The 23,224-nt window shown below is 37.9% G+C and overlaps 1 protein-coding gene across 2 annotated transcripts; it reads left to right on the plus strand.

Annotated features, from left to right (window-relative positions):
- The first annotated feature begins 448 nt into the window (after window positions 1-448).
- TIPRL (TOR signaling pathway regulator) lies at window positions 449-22,787 on the plus strand. 2 transcript variants are annotated; one of them, XM_012444410.2, is made up of 7 exons: window positions 449-677; window positions 4,735-4,914; window positions 5,619-5,718; window positions 12,126-12,257; window positions 16,510-16,605; window positions 19,205-19,267; window positions 20,192-22,787. In XM_012444410.2, the coding sequence occupies exons 1-7, from the start codon at window positions 574-576 to the stop codon at window positions 20,333-20,335; spliced, it is 819 nt and encodes a 272-aa protein (XP_012299833.1). In that variant the 5' UTR covers window positions 449-573; the 3' UTR covers window positions 20,336-22,787. The 2 variants fall into 2 exon arrangements, with proteins under 2 accessions (XP_012299833.1, XP_012299834.1); XM_012444411.3 differs by lacking the exon at window positions 449-677 and adding an exon at window positions 994-1,142.
- Window positions 22,788-23,224: the final 437 nt, after the last annotated feature.

Below are 23,224 nucleotides of genomic sequence, written 5' to 3' on the forward strand. Positions count from 1 at the left end.
GTCAATAGTGGCTAGATGGCCACTTCTAAATCTTGTTGGTGCTGTATTTCCTAAAACTCTGAGGGATTACTTCTTTTTTTGACTTCAAAACAGAAAAATGTTGGGCATTTCCCCTGTAACACGATTCACTAACACACGAGCTAACTGCACTGCTTTGAGGCCTCTAAAGATCAAGTTAGAGCCGTCGACCCCTTTCCTTGGCAGTCCCTAAAATCCTTCTAGATGACGTCACCCAATGAGTTCAAGAAGGTGGTGAGTCCCTGACCACACCTTCTGCAACCGAAGTCCCGCCCCTCAGGCTTTCTCCTCTTTCTTTTTATCCGGAGCGTCGTAACGTAAGTCGTGGGTCACGCAACAGGCGCAACTTGTCCCGGAAGCAAAAAGCAAAGGGGCGGAGAAGAAGGCGGAAAGTAGAGCCCGCGTCCGGGTCGGCCGGCAGGGGGCGGGGCCGGGCATGGTAACGGCTCAGAAGCACAGGAGGCTGGACCGGAGGGAGGCGGAGGAACCGGTGTCCGCCGCCGCCGCCGCTGCTCCAGCCTATTCCTTGTGGTCTCTGCGGGTCCTGCCTCAGCCATGATGATCCACGGCTTCCAGAGTAGCCACCGGGATTTCTGCTTCGGGCCCTGGAAGCTGACGGCGTCCAAGACCCACATCATGAAGTCGGCGGATGTGGAGAAGTGAGGCTTCGGGGCTCGGGGTCTGGGCGCGGGCCAGTTGCTGGCCTAGGGCGGGAGGCTGGGAGAACTCCATGCAGCCCCTCCCCTTTCCCCTGAGGCGGAGGTTAGGTCCCTCCGGACGCGACCTTTGCTTGACAACTTGGATAAATAATCCAGTCACACTTCCGCACCCTTTGGTTGGGGATCGCCAGGCGCTGATTTCGTGAGCTGTCATTCCGCCTGGGTTTGAGTAGAGTGTGACTGTTGTGATGGACTTTCCCCTCCCCAAACGTCTCCTGCCTCAGCCTGCGCCACCTTTCTTTCTGGGTGGCTGTCGCCTGTTTTCTTAGGGGTTAATGACGAGAATGATGTATAAGTTTGCTTTTTAGCACGTCAGGTGCTGTGCCAGGCGCTTGAGATAGGAAACGTAAAAGACAACGTGTGCCTCAATTCACAGTGGCGTGAGAGAGACAGTTATATTACAGGGTAAATAAATGCAATGAAGATGTATACACGGACTGATTTGAGGTCTTTTAGGGGCTGGAAGCATCTGGGAAATTGCGATGCCTGAACTGAATCTTGATAAAATCATTGCCTGGGGCGGTGGATAGGTGCATGCCACTAGGTCAGGCAGAGTGAGTCGTGATGCGTTTTTGATGCCTGGGCTGAATCTCGACAAAATTTAGGGCAATCAGGGGACGCATGCAAACCCAGAGTGAAAGCTATAATGTGTTTAAAGAGCTATGTCCGTGTGATTGGAGCGTGAGGTACCATAGGGGATGTTGTGAGAAACGGGAGGTAGGCCCCAGGGGAATCAAGATACTGAGGGAATGTTTATGCCAGGTTAAGGAGTTTTCAATTTTATCTGACAACCACTGGATGTAATTTTATCCAAAGGAGCTGCATTATCAAATGTATGCTTTGAAAGATTTCTCTGGAGGCCATGTTGAGGCTGGATTGCAGGTCTGCAGGGATGGGAAGGAGACCAGTCAGTAAGAGAGAACAGAGGTTTTAGAAGATTAAATCACTGGGATGGCCAGTTGATGGGAGGAGAAGTAAAAAAGGAAGAGTCTATGCTGACGACAAGATCTCTGGCTTGGATTGTTGCATGTATATTGTTGCCTTTGAACAAGATGAGAAGCACAGCAGGAGGAGGAGCAGATGGGGACTGGGTGTTGGATAGAGGATGATTTTAATTTATTGAAATGTGAGGTGGGTATAGGTCGTAAAGTGAAGATGTTAGTAGGCATTTGGATATTTATCTTGGAGCTCAAAAAAGATGACATCTGTGGGTTTAGGAAATATTCTAGTGGACTCACTGAAAAAAATTAGGAAAATACAAAAAAGAAAGGAAAACAATTCCCTTCATCCCACCACAAATTGAATTGCTTTTAGTTTTTCCTCTCCATATAACTTTCTTTGTGTGTGTGTGTGTGTGTATAACTTTTCTTTTTCCCCAAGGGACAGCCACTGACAAATGCTCTCTGCCCCTAGAGTTATAACTTTTATTTATTTATTATTTTATTTTTGTTGAGACAGAGTCTCACTCTTTTGCCCAGGCTGGAGTGCAGTGGTGCGATCTCAGCTCACTGCAATCTTCGCCTTCCAGGTTCCAGTGATTCTCTTGCCTTAGCATTCCCAGTAGCTGGGACTACAGGCGCGTGCCACCACACCGGGCTAATTTTTGTATTTTTATTATTTATTTATTTATGTTTAATTTCATCTATCTAGCTATCTTTCTTCCTTCCTTTCTTTCTTTTTTTTTTTTTTAATGAAGTTTCGCTCTTGTTGCCCAGGCTGGAGTGCAGTGGCATGATCTCGGCTCACTGCAACCTCCACCTCCCGGGTTCAAGCGATTCTCCTGCCCATCCTTCCAAGTACCTGTGATTACAGACATGTGTCACCATGCCCGGCTAATTTTGTATTTTTAGTAGAGATGGGGTTTTACCACGTTGGTCAGGCTGGTCTCAAACTCCCGATCTCAGGTGATCCACCTGCCTTCGGCCTCCCGAAGTGCTGGGATTACAGGTGTGATCCACCACACCCGGCTGCCTCTCCATACAACTTTCTGTGACAAATTGTTGATTGGTACAAAAGTAATGGTGGTTTTTAATTGCAAAGCCGCAATTACTTTTGCACCAACATAATACAATGTATAATTATACTACATATAAAGCAGTCAGCTTCAAACTGAGGCCCCCATGTAATTTACTTACAGATTCTCCAAGAGATGGCTGTATGCATGGAGAGTTTTAAGGGAATAAAATTCCATATCTATAATCTCCTTATGTATTATTTTAAAAATAAATTTGCCTGAGAGCAGGTGTGGTGGCTCATGCCTGTAATCCCAGCACTTTGGGAGTCCAAAGTGGATGGATCACCTGAGGTCAGGAGTTCAAGACCATTCTGGGCAACATGATGAAACCCTGTCTCTACCAGAAATACAAAAAACATTATCCAGGAGTAGTGGTGAACGCCTGTTATCCCAGCTACTTGGGAGGCTGAGGCACGAGAATCGCTTAAACCTGGGAGGTGGACGTTGCAGTGAGCTGAGATTGTGCCATTGCACTCCAGTCTGGATGATAGAGTGAGACTCCGGTTCTCTCTCTTCCCTGCCCCCTGCAAAAAAAAGACTTATCTTTATGAAGCCTAAATTTTTCTGTGATGCATTACCATAGGTTGTAAAAACCTCTAAGGTGCTAAATAAATTGACTGGGTAAAATATCGAATTAAAGAAGCTCCCTTTAATGATTATTTAAGGCATCTTAAAACCACAGGAGCTTCCTGTCTTCTCTCCTTATAACTGGTTATACCTGTTTTTAAGAGGGAAGCTTGATGTTAGAAATAGGGCATTTTGTCCTATGTTTAAGAAACTCTATATTTAGAACATTGAAGGAATGTAAATTAGTAACAGTAATTCTTTTACATATATAAGTGGAATATTTTATAGGACTGGCAGATTTTTCCAGATATATTGGGTAGAACCCACAGACTCACATATTATTTCACATTTGGTATGCATTATTCAAGTTAAAACTTACTTTATGGAATCTTATGGAATATATATTCTAATTACAGTTTATCATATTTAATCTTTCAAGTATTTAGTATTTTCTATCTCCTAATAACAAAGAATAAATTTTACTTAAAATTATGATGAAAGTTAATGTTGTTAGGTATCATCCTGAAGACCTGAACCTCAAAAAGTTAGATCACTGATGTATGCACACATACACACACATACAGATGTAATAAATATACAATGTGCGTCTGGGTTTTTTCTTACCATTTTATCATAAGCATTTTTCCATATTATTATATTCTCTCTCTAAACATTTGTAATGGTTCCATAATATTTCATCATATGGATATACTTTGGTTTACATAATCATTTATTGCTTTACAATGAAACATTCAGAGTATTTCTTTTCCGCTATTATAAGTAAAGCCATTACAAGTATTCATGTGTATAGAGTTTTTCTGTACTTGGGATTATTCTTTAGTACAGATATCCCAAAGCTGATACTTTGGGTCAAAGTGTATAAATTTTATCAAATTCCTGTGATTTTTTGCTTGATTGTTGCCCTAGGGTGAAATATAAATTGACGAAATCGTTCTCAAAGTCTGTACAGGCAAGTGGTGGCTTCCCTCATCTGTGTCAGGTGCTTTTGCTTTTTTCATCACCACTTTTTGAAACTTATAGCAATTGAGAATTTTAGTGGAAAAATTATTTTTTTTACAAGGGATAGTATCTTTAATTGATTTGCTATCTTCCTACCCTCATGATATATATTATACTAATATCTGTGCTATATATTATAGTAATATAATAAACTATTATGTATGTATTTGTATATTTATTTATCTTATTCAGCCCACTACCTAGTACAGTGCCATAACATGATGGTGAAAGAATAGATAATGAAAGCGTTTTATAGACTTTGTGAATATATCATATTGATTAAATCATATGCCATGTAACTCATTCAATAATGTAGGAAGAATTCTGTTGGGTGGAAAAGACAAAAATGCCAGCAGCGATATAAACCAATCTCACCTGACTTTTGGTTATGTATAGATTAGCCGATGAATTACATATGCCATCTCTCCCCGAAATGATGTTTGGAGACAACGTTTTAAGAATCCAGCATGGCTCTGGCTTTGGAATTGAGTTCAATGCTACAGATGCGTTAAGATGTGTAAACAACTACCAGGGAATGCTTAAAGTAGCCTGTGCTGAAGAGTGGCAAGAAAGCAGGTGAGAATCCGGTCATTAGGATAAACAAAAAAGGTAATTAGGTTAAACAAAAAGAAAAGAGTTGAAAAAATATTCAGTAGTGATATGTGTGTTATTAGAATGAAGGGCTGGCATTATTATTAAACTTGAGAGTTGTATCATTCTAGAATTCATTTTTCTCAGACATAAAAATGGAAGTTAATTACCCCACTGCTTGAATAACTGTTAAAGTGAATTACAGCTGAGCTGAACTATGTACTTTTTCAAGTCTTCCATGTTCCTTACTGAAGAGGCAGTAGGCAATACTTCATGTTCCTGTTTTTTAAGAAAAATGTTTACTTAGGATATGCTTAATAAGTATCCTACTTGAGAAACCTTGAAATTAAGACAACATATATTTTCTTTGATAATCAAATCAGCAATTATTTACTTTGTGCCTATTACGTACTAAGTACTGTAGATGATACAATGAAGTATAAACCTTTAAACCATGTCCTCAGGCAGTGTACAGACTAATTGGAAAGGCTACATCAGTACGTGACAAGTTTAAATTACAATAAATGTGCAGAAAAACTGTAAGAAAAACATTCTACTGGTGAATTATAGCAAGTGTATATATTTAGTAGGATATTTTATATTGTAGAATATAATTTGACGTAATAGCTAAATACAGATATCTTTATTCTGCATCACTGAATCTGATCCTTCTCATTTTGGTATTTGAGGACGGAGGGTGAACACTCCAAAGAGGTTATTAAACCATACGATTGGACCTATACAACAGATTATAAGGGAACCTTACTTGGAGAATCTCTAAAATTAAAGGTAAATCTTACTTTTTTCTTTTATGAGTCATTAATTATCTTGGACAGTCTCAGCACTAGAACTTTCTAGTAACAGGTTATTTTTTGCTACTACTTTTGTCGTCCTTGTTTTCTGTTGTGGCATCCCTCAGAACCTCATGTGAGGGGTTTTTGCTTGTTGATTTATCAGCAGAAAATAAAAGAAGGCCTTAGTGGAACAATTGATTTTTAAAAGTATAGTTGGTAGCAATGGTAGACTGCCTTAATGTTATTGTTATCACTATCAAGAAACATTAATATGTATTTCTAGCCTTGGCAACGTATTAGGTGATTTAGACAGAACCTGCTAGCTATTAACTTACAAGTTTATTGGTGAACAAATATATGGGCAAAAATAACTTTTGGTTAGACAAAGTAGGTTTATACCCTGCTTGCCCCCTAAGTATGAACCTGAAATGACTTTAGCCAATTCACTTAAATCTGTCTGAATCTCAGTTTTATCAATAAATTGAGTAAACAGAAATATCTACCTCAGAGCAGAGTTTTGATATGAAATAATTTATGGGAAGTTCTCAATAAATTCTAAAGCTCCATATTAGTATAGTCCTGTCCGTGTAACCCCTGCTAAGAAGTGATTAGGGCCAGGCGTGGTGGCTCACACCTGTAATCTCAGCACTTTGGGAGGCTGAGGCGGGCAGATCATGAGGTCAGGAGTTCAAGACCAGCCTGACCAACATGGTGAAACCCTGTCTCTACTAAAAATACAAAAATTAGCCAGGCATAATAGTGCGTGCCTGTAATGCCAGCCACTCAGGAAGCTGAGGTAGGAGAATCACTTGAACCCGGGAGGTGGAGGTTTCATTGAGCAGAGATTGTGCCACTGCACTCCAGCCTGGGTGACAGAGTGAGACTCTGTCTCAAAAAGAAAAAAAAAAAAAGATATTCAACTGGGCAAAGTGGCTCACGCCTATAATCCCAGCACTTTGGGAGGCTGAGATGGGTGGATTACGAGGTTAGGAGTTCGAGACTAGCCTGTGATGAAACCCCATCTCTGCTAAAAATAGAAAAATTAGCCAGGTGTGGTGGTGCATGCTTGTTGTCCCAGCTACTTGGGAGGCTGAGGCAGGAGAATTGCTTGAACCCAGGAGGCAGAGGTAGCAGTGCACTCCTTCCTGAGCGACAGAGTGAGACTTTGTCTCAAAAAAAAAAAAAAAAGCAGAAGAGATTCGTGGTAAATAACACTAGGACCATGGAATTGGAAGATCTTATACTGAGAACTTAGCTGTATTTTGAAATCTTATAGTATGACTAAAATTAAGCAAATTTGGGCCTGGCGCAGTGGCACACACCTGTAATCCCAGCACTTTGGAAGGCCAAGGTGGGCAGATCACTTGAGGTCAGGAGTTTGAGACCAGCTTGGCTAACAGTGAAACCTCACCTCTAATAAAAATGCAAAAATTAGCCAGACATGATGGCATGCGCCTGTAATCCCAGCTACTTGGGAGGCTGAAGCAGGAGAATCACTTGAACCCAGGAGGTGGAGGTTGCAGTGATCTGAGATCGCACTACTGCACCCCGGCCTGGGCAACAGAACAAGGCTCCCTCTCAAAAAAAAAAAAAAACAAATAAAATAAAGCAAATTTGATTTAGTTTAAATGTCTCTAAATATCACAGACTATTAATTTATTTCCATGTAACCTGAAATATTTATATTAGAAGTAGTTATTGGAAACCCTGTGTCAGCTAGGTGTAGTGACTCACACCTGTAATCCTAGCAGTTTGGGAGGCCGAGGTGGGCAGATCACCTGAGGTCAGGAGTTGGAGACTCGGGAGGCTGAGGCAGGAGAATTGCTTGAAGAGGCAGAGTTGCACTGAGCCAAGATCATGTCACTGCACTCAAGCCAAGGCTTCAGAGTGAGACTGTCTCAAAAAAAAGAAACCTGATATCATATGTTGATGCTTAGGCAGAAGTGTTAAGAAAATAGTGTTGTGTATGGGCTCCTTTTCTCTGAAGAAATTTTTAGAGTCTCAGGAATATAGAAGTTCACAGCAGGAACTTAATGATTCTTATCTTCAGTTTCTGCCATTACTACATTCCAAGCTTTAACTATTTACTGTGCTTCCAGAAAAAACTCATTCATTCATTCAACAGATATTTCTTGAGCTCTTGCTCTATGCCAGGCACTAATCTTAGGAGCCTTGGATACAGCAGAGCAGGTGAAAATTCCTCCTTTACAGTCTAATCGGAGAGCGAGGTTATTTCAGTCCCTTATAATACTTCATAGATTAGTGTTCTCCTCCGTCCTCTCTTCTGGTTGAAAAACTTTGCAGAGAGCATTTGATATTTCATTGCCGGGAGTGAGGAAATGGGAACTTGTTTTAAACCCATACAATAATGACAATGACTTACTTTGTGGACTGACTTAGGAAAAGCCTCCTGGAGGTTATAAAGCAGCATTAGCTGTGACCAAGTGAGAACCATAGAAACAGGGAGTGTGAGAATAGTAGAAGACAAAAAGCATTTGTTCAGTACTCTCCTATTGATACTTCAGCCTATAGTGTGATTTGTTCTGAGGTGTTGCTGATAAATGTCAATGTGATTACCCACTCACTGGTAGAATGAGCTCAGGCTTTGGCAGAACACACACCTGGGTTCAAAATCCCAGCACCATCATTTGCCAGCATGGAAAAGTGGTTTAGTCTTAATAAGCCTCATTTCAGTCACTTTGTTAAACTGGGGTGATACTAGTTGTGAAGTAGGAAATAAGATTATGTACGTAGGCTGGGTGTGGTGCCAAACTGTTGTAGTCCCAGCACTTTGAGAGGCTGAGATGGATCACTTGAGCTCAGGAGTTCAAGACCAGCCTGGGCAACATGGTGAAACCCCATCTCTACAAAAAATAGAAAAATTGGCTGAGTCTGGTGGCATGTGTCAGTAGTCCCAGCTACTCAGGAGGCTTAGGTGGAAGAATAACTTGAGCCCAGGAAGACAAGGCTGCAGTGAGCTGTGATTGTGCCACTGTACTGTAGCCTGGGCAATAGAGCAAGACCCTGTCTCAAAACAGTGTGTGTTTTACAGTAAGATCTCAATAAATGGCAGCTGTTACTATGATAATATATCAAGTATTTGGGAACCTAAGTTAATATTGCAACCAAGAATAAAAGTAGATATATTGTCTGTGGTATATTATATTAAATAGTAGCCCAAATGGACTAAGACCTAATACTTTCAATCATCTCTGGAATCCCCAGTGTCTTTTATTTCTGTTGGTTTTGGGTTATGACGTCTAGGCTTCTAATTTACCTCTTTATTTTTGTTTCAGTCCTAGGATGATGTTGTTTTCCTTCAGAGAGGATTTTTCTTTAGTTCTGACAGGCACTGAAGAGTATTCATAATAAAGGACAGAGGTCTGCAAACTTCTGTAAAGAATCAGATGTAAATATTTTAGGCCTTGTGGGCTTGTGCTGTCATAGTCTAAATCACTTATAGACAATATATAACTGAATGGGCATGGATGTGCTTTAATAAAACATTTATTTATGGACGGTGAAATTTGAATTTCATATGATTTTTATGTGTCATGAAATCTTTTCCTTTTGATTTTTTTTTCTCCAATTATTTTGCCATTAGTAGCTTGCAGCCCATAAAAATAGGTAACAGGGCAGATTTGACCTGCAGGTCTTAGTTTGCCTGCCTTGGTCTGGGACCAGAGTTTGAGGTGTACTGGGCCTGCAGATAAGAAGCTCTGAGGCTGGGTGCAGTGGCTTACACTGACTCCCAACACTTTGGGAGGCTGAGGCAGGCGGATCACTTGAGATCAGCAGTTCGAGACCAGCCTGGCCAACATGGCAAAACCCTATCTCTAGTAAAAACACACAAAAAATTAGCTGAGCTTGGTGGCATGTGCCTGTAATCCCAGCTACTTGGGAGGCTGAGGCACACGAATTGCTTGAACCCAGGAGGCGGAGGTTGCAATGAGCTGAAATGGTGCCACTGCATTCCAGTCTGGGCAACAGAGTAAGACTCGGTCTCAAAAAAAGAAAAAAAAAAAAAAGCCCTGAAGTCACTATAGCTCTTTAGGTTGTCATCTTCAATTTGGGAGGAAGCAGGAAATTCTCTCGGGTCCTTTCCCTTAGCGAGCACTGAGCAATGATGGCACCAAAAGCTAGCAGAGCCCAGCTTCTTCTCTGGATCAGCCAGTGCTAAGCCCCAGGGCAAAAGCCTGCCAAGTAAGGCTTACTTTTCTGGGCTCCAGTCTTTTTCCAGATCTCAGCCTAGTAACTCCATACTGCCTTGGCCATTTGATGCTTTTAGGAAGTTTTTGGGTTTTTTTTAGCCAGCTTTTTAAATTGTCTTCAGCAAGAGGGTTTGTCTAGATTACTTATTCTGCCAGTAGTGTTCTATATGTTTTATATTTAGCTGGTTCTTACTTATTTTTATTTTTATTTTTTTTAGATGCCTGGGTTCAGAGAAGAGATATGTGGAGTTGAGGAAGAGAGAGAGTTGAAAAGTATAAAGTTTTAGACATACTTAGCCTTGTAAATGGAGACAATAGCATAAATAAGTTAAATATGATATCCCTAACTTATGCTTTGTTTTTTGACTTTCTCTTTCAAACATGTATTTTTTGAGATGGAGTTTTGCTCTTGTCGCCCAGGCTGGAGTGCAATGGCACCATCTTGGCTCACTGCAGCCTCCTTCTCCTGGGTTCAAGTGATTCTCCTGCCACAACCTCCCAAGTAGCTGAGATTACAGGTGCCTGCCATCACACCCAGCTAATTTTTGTATTTTTAGTAGAGACAGGGACTCACCATGTTGGCCAAGCTGGTCTCGAACTCCTGACCTCAGGTGATCCACCCTCTTCGGCCTCCCAAAGTGCTAGAATTACAGGTGTAATCTACCACGCCTGGCCACAAACATTTTATAAGAACAAGTACGTAAATGGAAAAACTGACAGATTCGTTTTGACCAATCACTGACCAAAGGCATATGTGAAACATTAATGAAGCAATTTACTAAAGAGAAAATTCAGATAATGATTATTTTTGGGGGATTCAGGAGTATCTTAAAAATGATAAGAACTAAAGCCAAATAAAAAGGAAGGAATTTACAAGTGTGTGTATTTAACACTAACTTAAGTTGTGTAACCTTAGGCAGTCCTGGTTGGCAGACCTACTTTTGTTTAACTAAATCATAAACATATGCGTGATGCAGGGGACTGGTTGTATGGCCTGCCCCTACAGTCCAACTCCCTTCCTCTCCCAATTTTCACCTCAGAAGTGGCCTTGTACCTGCTCTATACACAGTTAGAAATAAAACTGCTTAGGGCCAAGTGTTATCTCTAAGTGACCATGGAAGAATTATGGACATATTTTTATCTCCTGGGAATCATATAAACTTCCACTTTCTTTTCATGGCATCTTTTCCTCCTGCATCACTTAATATTCCCTTAGATTTCCTCCCAAAATCTGTGCAGTTTTGTAAACATCTTTTATAGTTTTCTTCTGATTCTTATCTAGTTATCTCGAATTACTCTCCATCTGCTAATTCTTTCCATGAGTCAAACAAATGACCTAATCATGACAGTTAGGTAAAGCTACCATTTACTAAATATCTCTGGTTTGACAAGCATTGTTGTGTTTGTTTATGGTAAACCTGTCTAAGAATAAAACAGCTGAGCATTTTGTAGTGAAATTAGATGTGGTAGAAAATGGTATCACATTTCATACTTGGGTGCTGCTATTAGAAGACACTTGGGTTTAATGAGCTGCTGATATGATCTGCCTTGGGATTGTTGATGCTTCTGTTGGTTTATGTGTGTGCTTGTGTCTTAGAGCTACAAAATAATACATTGAAAAATTGCCAACTACGTTCAAAGCCCTTTGCAATGCTAGGAGTTTCAGAATTTCTCTATAAGTTCTTATTAATCTCATTATTTAAAGCACTTTATTTTGCTGTATGTTTTGGAGAGTTAGATTGAGCAAATATCTAACATTCTGTTGGAAAAATATATTTTAAGTTCCATACGATTGTCCTACAAGTGGCTTTCACAGCACAAAACTTCTATGACCTTCTATGCCAGTAATAGTTCATCACACTGATATTTAGTTGATTAATTTTCTCATAGTCACAACAGAAGTTGATTTTAATATGACTTGTATGAAACATGATGAATTTTTACTCTATTTTTTTGTGAAGCTATAATATTGGGCTTCTGTAGTGTCTTCAGTTTTTCAGAGTCAAGCCATATTCTGATCTTTTATATCTACTAATGACACCCAAATTTAGAACTATGTGCTGTGGCTATGCAGAAAAAACTGATTGGAAAAAAAAACAAACCAGAAACGAAAGAAAAAATGACTTTCCTGTGTCTCTGTAGCTCCTTAACTTTTTAAAAATGTGCTTGTCCTTAAAATTTTTTCTTTTAGGTTGTACCTACAACAGATCATATAGATACAGAAAAATTGAAAGCACGAGAACAGATTAAGTTTTTTGAAGAAGTTCTCCTTTTTGAGGATGAACTTCATGATCATGGAGTTTCAAGCCTGAGTGTGAAGATTGTGAGTATTATAATTTTTGTTTAAAATTAATATTTTTCTTCCATTCTTAACATCGGGCAAAAATATGACTTATTTTGAATAACACTGAATTTTAACATGATGTCATGTACAAATTCACTTGGATCTAGAGTATATCTGATTTATTATAAACTTCACAAAAGCTTAGTGTATTCTTAAGACTTTATTTTAGCAAAGCATTTTTAATAGACGTGCTTGGTCACTTTGTAGTTTATTTGTTTATTATTTAACTCAAATGTTAACTGTGGCTTAATTTTCATATTTGGATTAAAATGACCCATGTGTTATAATTTCAGTGCATTATTAAACTGCCACTTCAATTTTCAGCATAGAAGTAGAAAACAGAAATAACAAGTATAAATTTCCTTCTCCTTTTGTATTGCATCAGTAGAGGACAAACTACTTCCATTAACAATGTTATTGGTGAGGCATGCTTAAAAGGAATAATAAGTATACCACTAGTGGTTATTCATATTTGTTTACTACTAGATTACAATTGGGTTTCTAATACTTTCAGAAAAAACTCAACTGAAACATTTTACTAAATGCCTCATTCTTTAAGTCCCAGCTAAAATATCACTTTTTCTGTAAGGCCCTTCACAACTCCCTTAAGCAGAGTTAAATATCTCTTTTGCATATTCCTTTTTTAAAAACTCTCAGTTTTAGCATTTGTCATGAGATCTGTCAAAGACAGAGACCCTAACATCAAACATTGTTCTTGGAGCATAATGATTGTGGATACTGTGATTTAAACAATGAAAATAATACGAAAGCAGCAACAAATTTGTTTTAAAGTCAAGTATTAGCTACTTAGGAGGCAGAGGCAGGAGGATTGCTTGAGTCCAGGAGCTTAAGGCTGCAGTGAGCTATGATGGTGCCACTGTACTTCAGCTTGGGAGACAATAGGACCTTATCTCTAAAAATAAAATAAAATTCAAATAAAGTTAGTTATTTCAGTAGAATCATAGGATTTTGGATTGTAATGAATTTTTAGAGAATCATTTTATGTAGCCTCCATATTTTATAGACAAAGCCCAAAAAGATAGCTTAAGTAGGTGGGTAGACAGGTCTAAGGTCATGAAACTAATTGTGAAATTTTCTTTGTATCATCTTATATCATTATTCTAGCATTCGATAGTTGTTTTTCGATGCTTTACTCCCTTGCTCACTTATAACTAAATTTACTTTTTTTTGGTTATATTTATACATTCTCCAACTCATCTAGTCTTGTATCTTTCCACTTGTCTACCCACTTACTGAATTGACTATGCTAAACGTTCATTATGGGTTTGCATACCTGGGTGTGCGTTTGTATCCAAGAGGGTGATATATATATCATGTCTATAAGTGGGTTGGTATTTGGGACACACATGTGGTTTTATGGAGGAAGGATTTGCTCAAGAATATGTGTGTAAATATGTGTGTAAAAGAGTACATAGTCTAAAACTGAAGAGCATTTTTTTAACTGACTGCTTTAGGCTGAAGTATTAATTCATAGATATTACTACCCTGTAGTGAAATTTGTAGATGATTTAATCCACCTACTTTGTAGCAATCAACTATCCTAATTATAAAATTAAAGGAAATTGGTTTAGAATAAAATATATTGTAATATTTAATTGCATAACATGACTGCACTAAAGATATAATGAAGCTGTCAGGTACTTATATTTGCATACTGAGTCACCCTAAATGTGACAGCAAATGTAGGCTGACAGGGATGTAAGGTATCAATCAGTGACTCAAATAACACAATTTTCCAAAATGGTGAACAACTCTTAGTGAAGTTCTAAATAAAACAAAGTATGTAATCTTCCTTGATTTGGAAAATAGTTGCTTTCCTGGATAACTCACTTTGATTTTTTTTTAATCTATGTAAAGTAGAATTAGGTCCTAAAGTCAGATCATTGTAAGTAGGTTTTTTCGCCTCTGTGAATGCCTGGTAAGATATTGCAAGTTTTGTGGGATACAGGACTGGACTTTGTTATATAGGGTTGTCCTGTGCATCCCAGATCTGTCATTCTGGTCCTTATTCACTAACTAATGCGATTAGTTGCTTATTGGTGTGACAACGAAAAATACCCTCACAAATTCCCAAACATTCCCTGGGGAAGAACTACTGCCCTAAAATATGCTATTGTATTGGCACTAGAACTCTGGTCTCCTAATTCCTACTCTCTCCACTGCCATGCTAAAATGATACTACATTTTACTGCCTGTGTTGTGTCCGGTGTGACTGTTAGTAATTAATTTGAAATTTGAAGAAACGTTGCAAGTCAGTCTTTCCATAAATTACATATATCACCGTATAGTAATGTCAGATAATAATGATGTGCTTCCCAATTTGTTGTGACATCAAGTTGTCATAAGTCAGGTTATTTCTACAGCTTTCCTTACTGTAAGTCTTGTTTTTAAGTCTGTTGATGATAACCCCATCAGAGTACAGTGTGGCTCAGGGCCTTTTCTCCAGAAAAGATATTAATATCCTGTAGCATTAGTTTTATCTGGAAATGGTTAATGAGCACCTGCTGTGTGGTAGGTACTTTTCTAAGCAGTACACATGTGGTGATGAACAAAGCAGATATTTCCACCAGTGTGGAGTCTAGAGTCAAGTAGAAACATAAATGAAGATAGTTACAAATCTGTTCATTCATAATGGAGTACTATGAGAGAGAATACTAAGAGAAATCTATTGTGATATGGAATGGCAAGAAAGTCCCCTCTGTGGAAGTGATGTACTGAAACGTGAAGGACAAGTGAACGTTAGGAGAATACTCCAGGTAAGGGAAGAGGGTTTGTAATGGTCCTAAAGCAGGAAAGAATTTGGCCTGTGGTTGGTGACTGTCCAGGCAGTTAAGTCACTATCGTTACTGAGTTATCGTCTGATTTCTTCTTTCGTCATTAGTGTAGCCCTGTGCTTATATAGGATTATAGGCAGTTCCCTGTGTACATGTTACTGTTTCACGCCTCAGTACTTTATTGCAGTTCCCCTTTCTGAATTTCTCCTTCTCATCTCCAGCTGTTCTTTCTGTGGTCAGCTCAAGCCTTGTCTTATCTGATGTTCTTCAGCAGACTTAGGTGCTTCTTTCTCAAATGCTTATTGAGCTTTGTGCATACCTCTGTTATAGCAGCTACCACATCTGTTTGACTGTTTCCCTGGCTGATAACCTTTTTGAGCATTGGAATTCTGTCTTTTCATTTATATAAATCCAAGACTTACTATATAGTAAGAACTTGGTGTTCATAGACAATAAGTATTTATTCAGCAAATTGCCAAGCATATTAATTAATTAATTAATTATTTTGGGACAGAGTCTTGCTCTGTTGCCCAGGCTAGAGTGCAGTGGCACTGTCATGGCTCACTGCAGCCTTGACCTCCTAGGCTCAAGCCATCCTCGCAGGTTAGCCTCCCATGTAGCTAGGACTACAGGCTTGTGCCACCATGCCTTGCTAATTTTTTGTAGAGATGAGGTCTGACTCTGTTGCCCAGGCTGGTCTTGAACTACTGGGCTCAAGTGATCTTGCCATCTCAGCCTTCCAAACTGCTGGGATTATAGATGTGAGCCACCATGCCTGGCTAAGCATATTCATTTTAAAGACCCAAATGCCTCACGTTCCATTCAACCCCTCCCTCCCTGTCACCAGGACCCATCTTCAAACTTTCTTCACTGATTCTGCCTATCTTTGGTAGTTACACTTGGAGAGCAGAGGAATTTGTAGATGTGCCACAGATGAAAGATGTTAAGAACATGTTAGTTATATAAACCAGGTCTTTAGCAATATGAAATGGTGCCTAATCGGTTGCAGTGAATTAGAGCATTCTGTGTAAGGTCTGTTGCTTTGTTTTATGTAAAGTGAATAAATGAGTAGTGACAAACAACTAGGTTGTTCTTTCATTTTGGTTTTATTGGTGTTGACATTTACTATCAGTACTCACCATTTTTTTGAATAAACATTATAATTTTTATATTACTTGGGTATGTTTTTAAGTCTTTTAAACCTAAATATCTTTTTACCTAGAAAAAATATTTTAGGAAACTGAAACTATGATTTTAAATAGTTTGCACAAGGTTTGGAGGCCAGTGGGAGCTAGGACAGCTTCTAGTTGAGAGATTTTTATAAACTGTGAATTCAGCCTTATTCCAGTGTTTCATTTTCTTTTTTAAATTTTTCTTTCAGCAAAGTAATAAAACATTTACTTTTTATTAAAATATTAATGTACCTTTTTTTCCAGAGAGTGATGCCTTCTAGCTTTTTCCTGCTATTGAGGTTTTTCTTGAGAATTGATGGGGTACTTATCAGAATGAATGACACGAGACTTTACCATGAGGTATTTGTTCTTATGTAATGAATATACTAATTGATACTGGGCTTGTTTGTGTTGTTTCATTGTCAGAGAATTTGAAATTCATCTATAATATAGCAGTCTTTCTAACCTTTAAGTCTGAGCGTTTCACATTCATTGTTGGCTGCAGGCTATCATCAAAACAAATGTTCTGGCGACTCAAAATGTGTTCTAAAAGACATTCCCTAGTTAAGAAGGGGTTTTTTGAAAAAATTTTATATGTACTTAATCCATGTTTAAGAAAACTGTCCTTTAACTCTTACCTTTGTTTATAGTATATGTTGTTTATATAATGTCCTGATGTACATTAATGTAAAGGAAGCACATTAATATTTTAATCAGGCTAAGACTGGGTACGGTAGCTCACACCTGTAATCCCAGCACTTTGGGAGGCCGAGGTGGGTAGTTCACCTGAGATCAGGAGTTTGAGGCCAGCCTGGCCAACATGGTGAAACTCCATCTCTACTAAAAATACAAAAAATTAGTTGGGCATGGTGGTGGGTGCCCGTAATCCCAGCTACTCAGGAGGCTGAGGCAGGAGAATTGCTTGAACCCGGGAGGCGGAGTGTTTAAAAAAAGGAGGAGAGTTTAATTTCTGAATGAATTTTTAACGTAAAATTTATTATGTAGAATGAGGAATTAGGGAAGAGACTACCACCAGTGTTAGTTGCGGTAGTTATAGTAACAGTTAAGTCTAATAACAACCCTATGAAATCAGTGTTGATGTTATCTCTGTTTTATCTTGACATAACCAAAGCAAAGAAGGATTAAATAGCTTAGATAGCCAAATCTGGTGGCTAATGCCTGTAATCCTAAGACTTTGGGAGGCTGTGGTGGGAGGATCATTTGAGTGCAGGACTTTGAGACTAGCCTGGGCAACATAGTGAGACCCCCTATCTCTACAAAAAATAAACAATTAGCCAGGCATGGTGGCATGGACCTGTAGTCCTAGCTGCTACTTGGAAGGCTGAGGTGGGAAGATCACTTGAGCTGGTGAGATTGAGGCTACAGTGACAAAGCAAGACCCTGTCTCAAAGAAAAGAAAAAAGAGGAAACATACCTAAGTTATACAGTTAGTAGGTGGCACAACTGGAATTTGAACGTAGTAGGATAGGATTGGATTGACGTTTTCTAAACCCTTCACTTAGGGATTTTTTTTTTTTTCTTCTTGAAATAATATGGTGACAGTGATAGACTCATTTATTTATTTATTTATGAGATGGAGTCTTGCTCTGTCACCCAGGCTGGAGTGCAGTAGCGTGATCTCAGCTCACCGCAACCTCTGCTTTCTGGGTACAAGCCATTCTCGTGTCTCAGCCTCCCCAGTAGCTGGGATTACAGGCGCCTGCTACCACACCCAGCTAATTTTTTAAATTTTTAGTGGAGTGATGGGGTTTCGCTATGTTGGCCAGGCTGGTCTTAAAATCCTGACCTCAAGTGATCCACTCGCCTCAGCCTCCCAAAGTGCTGGGATTGCAGGCATGAGCCACCACACCTGGCCTAAGTGTTAAAAATAGCTGTTTTAACTAAACAATATTGAATTTTAGGAATTTATCCTAAAAATATTCTTTTATATAATAATCTACAAATATTAATAGGGCAATTACTCAAGAGTTGACTGTACATCAATATTCACAGTAGTGTTGTTTATAATAGCAGAGAGAAAGGAAAGAAGGAACTTAATGCCCATTAAATAGCCAGTGATTAAATTGTTTATATTATGCCCATATGGTAAAAAATTTATAATTATTAAAATTGGTTCCAGAGATTGATATTTAACTTATTTGGAAAAATATCCATTTCAGTGTTGAACTTTAAAAAGCAAGTATGAATCTAATTAAATAAGATTCTCTGTGGCGATTTCTAAGTATTAAAGGTAGAGTTACTAATGAGCTGTGATCACTAATGATTTCTACTTTTTCTTTTATTTTATTTGATTTGTTTTCCTACAGTGAACTATTAATCTGTTTTTATTAATACAAGAAAGTGAAACCTTAAAGGTGTATAATTTTTGGCTTTTCTGTTATTGAAAAGTGTTTCAAGAAGTAAATTATAATAAATTGTTGTTCTAGAACCTAACCAAAAATCTTAAATGGGAAAAACTGAAGTACAAAAAAGGTGATTTTAAGTAAAGCTATTTGGTAAGAGCTTTGTGGAATGGGAAAGAATAAAAATTTTAAAGCATGTTTTTGCAACATAAAAGTAGCCACAATTATGTAGATAAATGATAAGATAGCTTAAGGGAAAGATGTTTTAAACTTGAAGTAATATTAAAATCTCTTGAATATTTTATTTATATACATATTCTTTTACAGTAAAATATTTGCTGTGTTTCTCTTACATGGTAATTATTAAATCTGTTTACATATGTGTATCCATTATTATAATTTATAGAAATTAGAAATAATCCAGAATTCTTGACATGAGTTAAATAGGAGTTATTTCAGTGTAGAACAAGATGTTCTCATTAGACTTCATGCTGTTTTGAAGACCTGTTCTAAAATGTAGGCAGTCTATTTAATAGAAAGGATTTTGTAAATCAGGATAATTTAATTTATTGCAACTTCTTTATTTTTAAATATAGGCTGACAAGACCTACATGTTACGAGAATATACATCACGAGAAAGCAAAATTTCTAATTTGATGGTAAGTACTTCAATTTCAGATTTTAGAAGCTGAATTTTAATGTTTCATTTTAATTTGAGTAGAGTATCTCCCTAACCCCAGTCACCCAAGTTTACATGCCTAAACCCATTCATTCACCTAATGGGGCTCTATAGGATAAATTCTATTGGAGCATATCTTTTCTGACCTTACCTGAAATACAAGAACATTTAGAGCTGCTAGGTACTTAAGCCATCATCTAATCTAATTTTCACATTTTGTTCTGGAGAAATTGAACCTTAGAGGTGTGACTTGCTCAGAGTCACATAGCCGGTCGGTGATGGGCGTTCTCTCCACCTACCACCTGCCGCCTTTTCCTTTCTACACAGTCTCCTTTTCTGCTCCCAAAATGTGGTGATTCTGTACCATGATTTGTTTGTTTCGGCATCATTTTTCTTTATTTTTTACTCCCCTGGGACCTGTGAAGGGCTTCCTTAGAATTTAGGATTCTATAATGGGTTACTTAAAAATTGATACCTTCCTATAAACTTGATTTTTTTTTCCACCCTTAGTACTTATTTCTGTGTGGGTATAGAATATACTTGGAACAGAAAAGTTACTTAGATTCTACTGTAGACTAGATGCTAGGCTCTGACTGAAGACTAGTGTTTTCAAGTTAAAAAAGCAGCAGGTACATAGGGTTGGATTAAGATGTATTAAATTCTTAGGACATTTGTAGGAGCATTATAAGTTATACAACCCTGTGATCTTTGCTTAGTAACAAAGTTGAATGATTCAGTGGCAAGAAATACCTGTTATTTTTAGGAGCATTTCATGGTGCCCCATATAAGCATATATTGCACCTGATTTTAAAATTTCTATGCTTTATGAATGCCTGAACCAAAACATTTTCAAGAAGTGTCATACAATAACTGAATATGCTAATATGATTTATGTATTTCCTAGCATGTTTCACCTTCCCTCTTCACGGAACCTAATGAAATATCCCAGTATTTACCAATAAAGGAAGCAGTTTGTGAGAAGCTAATATTTCCAGAAAGAATTGATTCTAACACAGCAGACTCAAAAGAAAGTACACAACTGGAATAGATAATATGCTCACTGTGGAATCTGAGTGGACACCTTGGCTATTTGTAAGGGGTTATTTTTATTATGATAATTAATTGCCTTGTTTATGTACAGATTTTCTGTAGCCTTAAAGGAAAAAAAAAATAAAGATCGTTGCAGGCAGGTTTCACTCAACTGCTATTTGTACTGTCTGTCTTCACATTCATATTCCAGATTTATATTTTCTGGAGTTAAATTTGGATGATTTCTAAATTATCACAAAGTGGGACCTCAGCAGTAGTGATTGTGTCTCATGAGCAGTGAGCACAGTCTGCATTCATCATGAACTATCTTCTACCATGAGGAGGTTAATGTAAATCACCAAATTCTAATGCCTCGTGACTTTCATAGGATTCCTGATCGTGCATGTTGACGTACTGGCTCTTCACTTTGGGCTTTCTGATGTTTATTCGTACCTCTGGAGAGTTGTAACTTGCCACATAGGAAATTAGTCTCATAGTGTAGTCATCTTCACCCACAAAATTTTAAAAATTTATTTTCCCCCAGTTTTAAATTGGCTTTGAAATAAAAAAAAAAAAAATTAGTACCAGAACCAAAAATACGTAGATTTTTGGAGACGTTATTATATACATAGAAACATGAATATGATTTACCACTGATAGGTATGATGTTAGAGTTATCTTTAGGTGCTTTCTTAAATGTTGTTCTACTTATACTGATATTTTTAATTTCTATCTTCCATGCAACCTCAGAGTGAATAAACCCCTTAAATTTGGTGCTGGTTCGAAAAAGTCTAAAGGGTTTATTAGGGATTGTTTTTAGCAAATATTACTACATCAATCCTTAAGGTAACAAGATTATTTTCTGCTTAAAATATTGAGGAGGCCGGGCATGGTAGCTCACGCCTGTAATCCAAGCCCTTTGGAGGCCAAGGCGGGTGGATCACCTGAGGTTGGGAGTTCAAGACCAGCCTGACCAACATGGTGAAACCCCGTCTGGCCGGGCGCGGTCGCTCACGCCTGTAATTTCAGCACTTTAGGAGGCCGAGGTGGGTGGATCACGAGGTCAAGAGATCGAGATCATCCTGGTCAACGTGGTGAAACCCCGTTTCTACTAAAAATACAAAAAAAAAAATTAGCTGGGCACGGTGGCACGTGCCTGTAATCCCAGCTACTCAGGAGGCTGAGGCAGGAGAATTGCCTGAACCCAGGAGGCGGAGGTTGCAGTGAGCCGAGATCGCGCCATTGCACTCCAGCCTGGGTAACAAGAGCGAAACTCTGTCTCAAAAAAAAAAAAAAAAAAAAAAAAAATATATTGAGGAGATAGATAAGGAGGAGGAGGGCGTTTTAAAATATAAAAGCCAGTTTTTCTATTTTAAGGTGCATATTTGTAACATAGGAGATGAAGTAAAATGTAATTAATTAGCACAAGTCTTAGGGAATACAGGAAGTACACAGAAGTAAATTTCAAATCCATTTGATTATTTTGATAATGACCCCTTAGTCATTTTATATTATTTTCTGCCTTTCTAGAAAAATGGTCTTCATAAAGTGGAAAGTGATTATAAAGCACCAAATAAATTATTTGAAGTGGATTTTTAAAAATAATTTTTTGAAGGGCAGGGGGAAAAATTCACCCCTTTTCTGATTTGAAATATGTTGTACATATTTCCATTTGATAGATAAATCATTAAGAATATTTGATTTAAAGGAGTAGCAAAACTCTTCAGGTATTAGTCTGAAGATAAATTTTAACAAAACATGTATACTTGGATATTTGTCATTGCTCAAACTCTGGTGTATTGCTGGAGCCAATAGGCAGGGTGTATTTTGTTAGCTAAATTTGGTCACAAATTTGGTATTTGTCTGCCTTTTATATCACTTCCAAGCTATAGGAAATCAGGATTTTGTTGGCTTTAAGAAAACACACGGTATATTCACTGTATATTAGATATACCTGTATTTAATGTCTTCTCTTAGGACAGAAATACACACACACACACACACACACACACACACTGTGCTCAGCTTTCTGTTTTATATTTGCCATGCAGATTTGAACAGAACAGACTCTATTCATGTAAACTATATTAAATGAAAAGCTTACAAGGTTCTTCATTAGTTCGAGTTTCTGGGCAACATCATATTTGTGTGTGTGTATTTGTGTGTATGTACACATTTTTTTTAACTTGTTTATTCAGATGTCTTGGTCCCTGAACAGTCTTAGATTACTTATTTTGAGAATTCATTGTTAAAAATTACAGGGAATTAAAATAATTGCCTTTTTTTTTTAAGCCAGTAAAAGATGGGTAGAATGAGTATGCCTCTGAAAATTTTATTGGTTTATTCTTGTGGAGAAAACCGAGAAAATGTGTATTTGCCCATTGCTAAATATGAAATATGCCATTTTATATTTATTTGTCCCAAGTGTCTTTTTGTAAGAGGAGAATAAACAATAAGGAATTACTGATCAATGTTTTGCTATTTCATTCATTTGAGTTTTTCTTAGAGCTTAATTAAAGAAGAGTGCTTTGGGTTATACTTCCCTCATTTGTGCCTTGTGTTTTGAACTCAGTCAACACTGTAGACAGAGTCTCCAGGCATGTTGTAAATTTAAAACCTAATGGATGGTTCAGAATACAATTTTCCAGTTTGGGGTCTTGCCCCACCTGTCTCTCTCTTCCTCAACATTTCCATGGATGTTTTTGACAGTATTTTCTGTATGTTGGGTCCATGTTTTTGGTTTTTGAAAATATGAATACCTGTCATATGTATTAGTTTTGAGTACTGTGTGTACAATATGGTGCTAGGTATAATGGATTACAACAGGGAAGCGACGTAGTATATGTTTTTGTGGGTATAAAGTCTAATGGAGGCAACAGAGTAAAAAAGTACTAATTTTAATACGTGC

This window comes from Aotus nancymaae, unplaced genomic scaffold, assembly GCF_030222135.1.
Source record: "Aotus nancymaae isolate 86718 unplaced genomic scaffold, 86718_ANA_hifiasm-v0.15.2.pri h1tg000108l, whole genome shotgun sequence".
Taxonomy (NCBI): Eukaryota; Metazoa; Chordata; class Mammalia; order Primates; family Aotidae; genus Aotus; species Aotus nancymaae.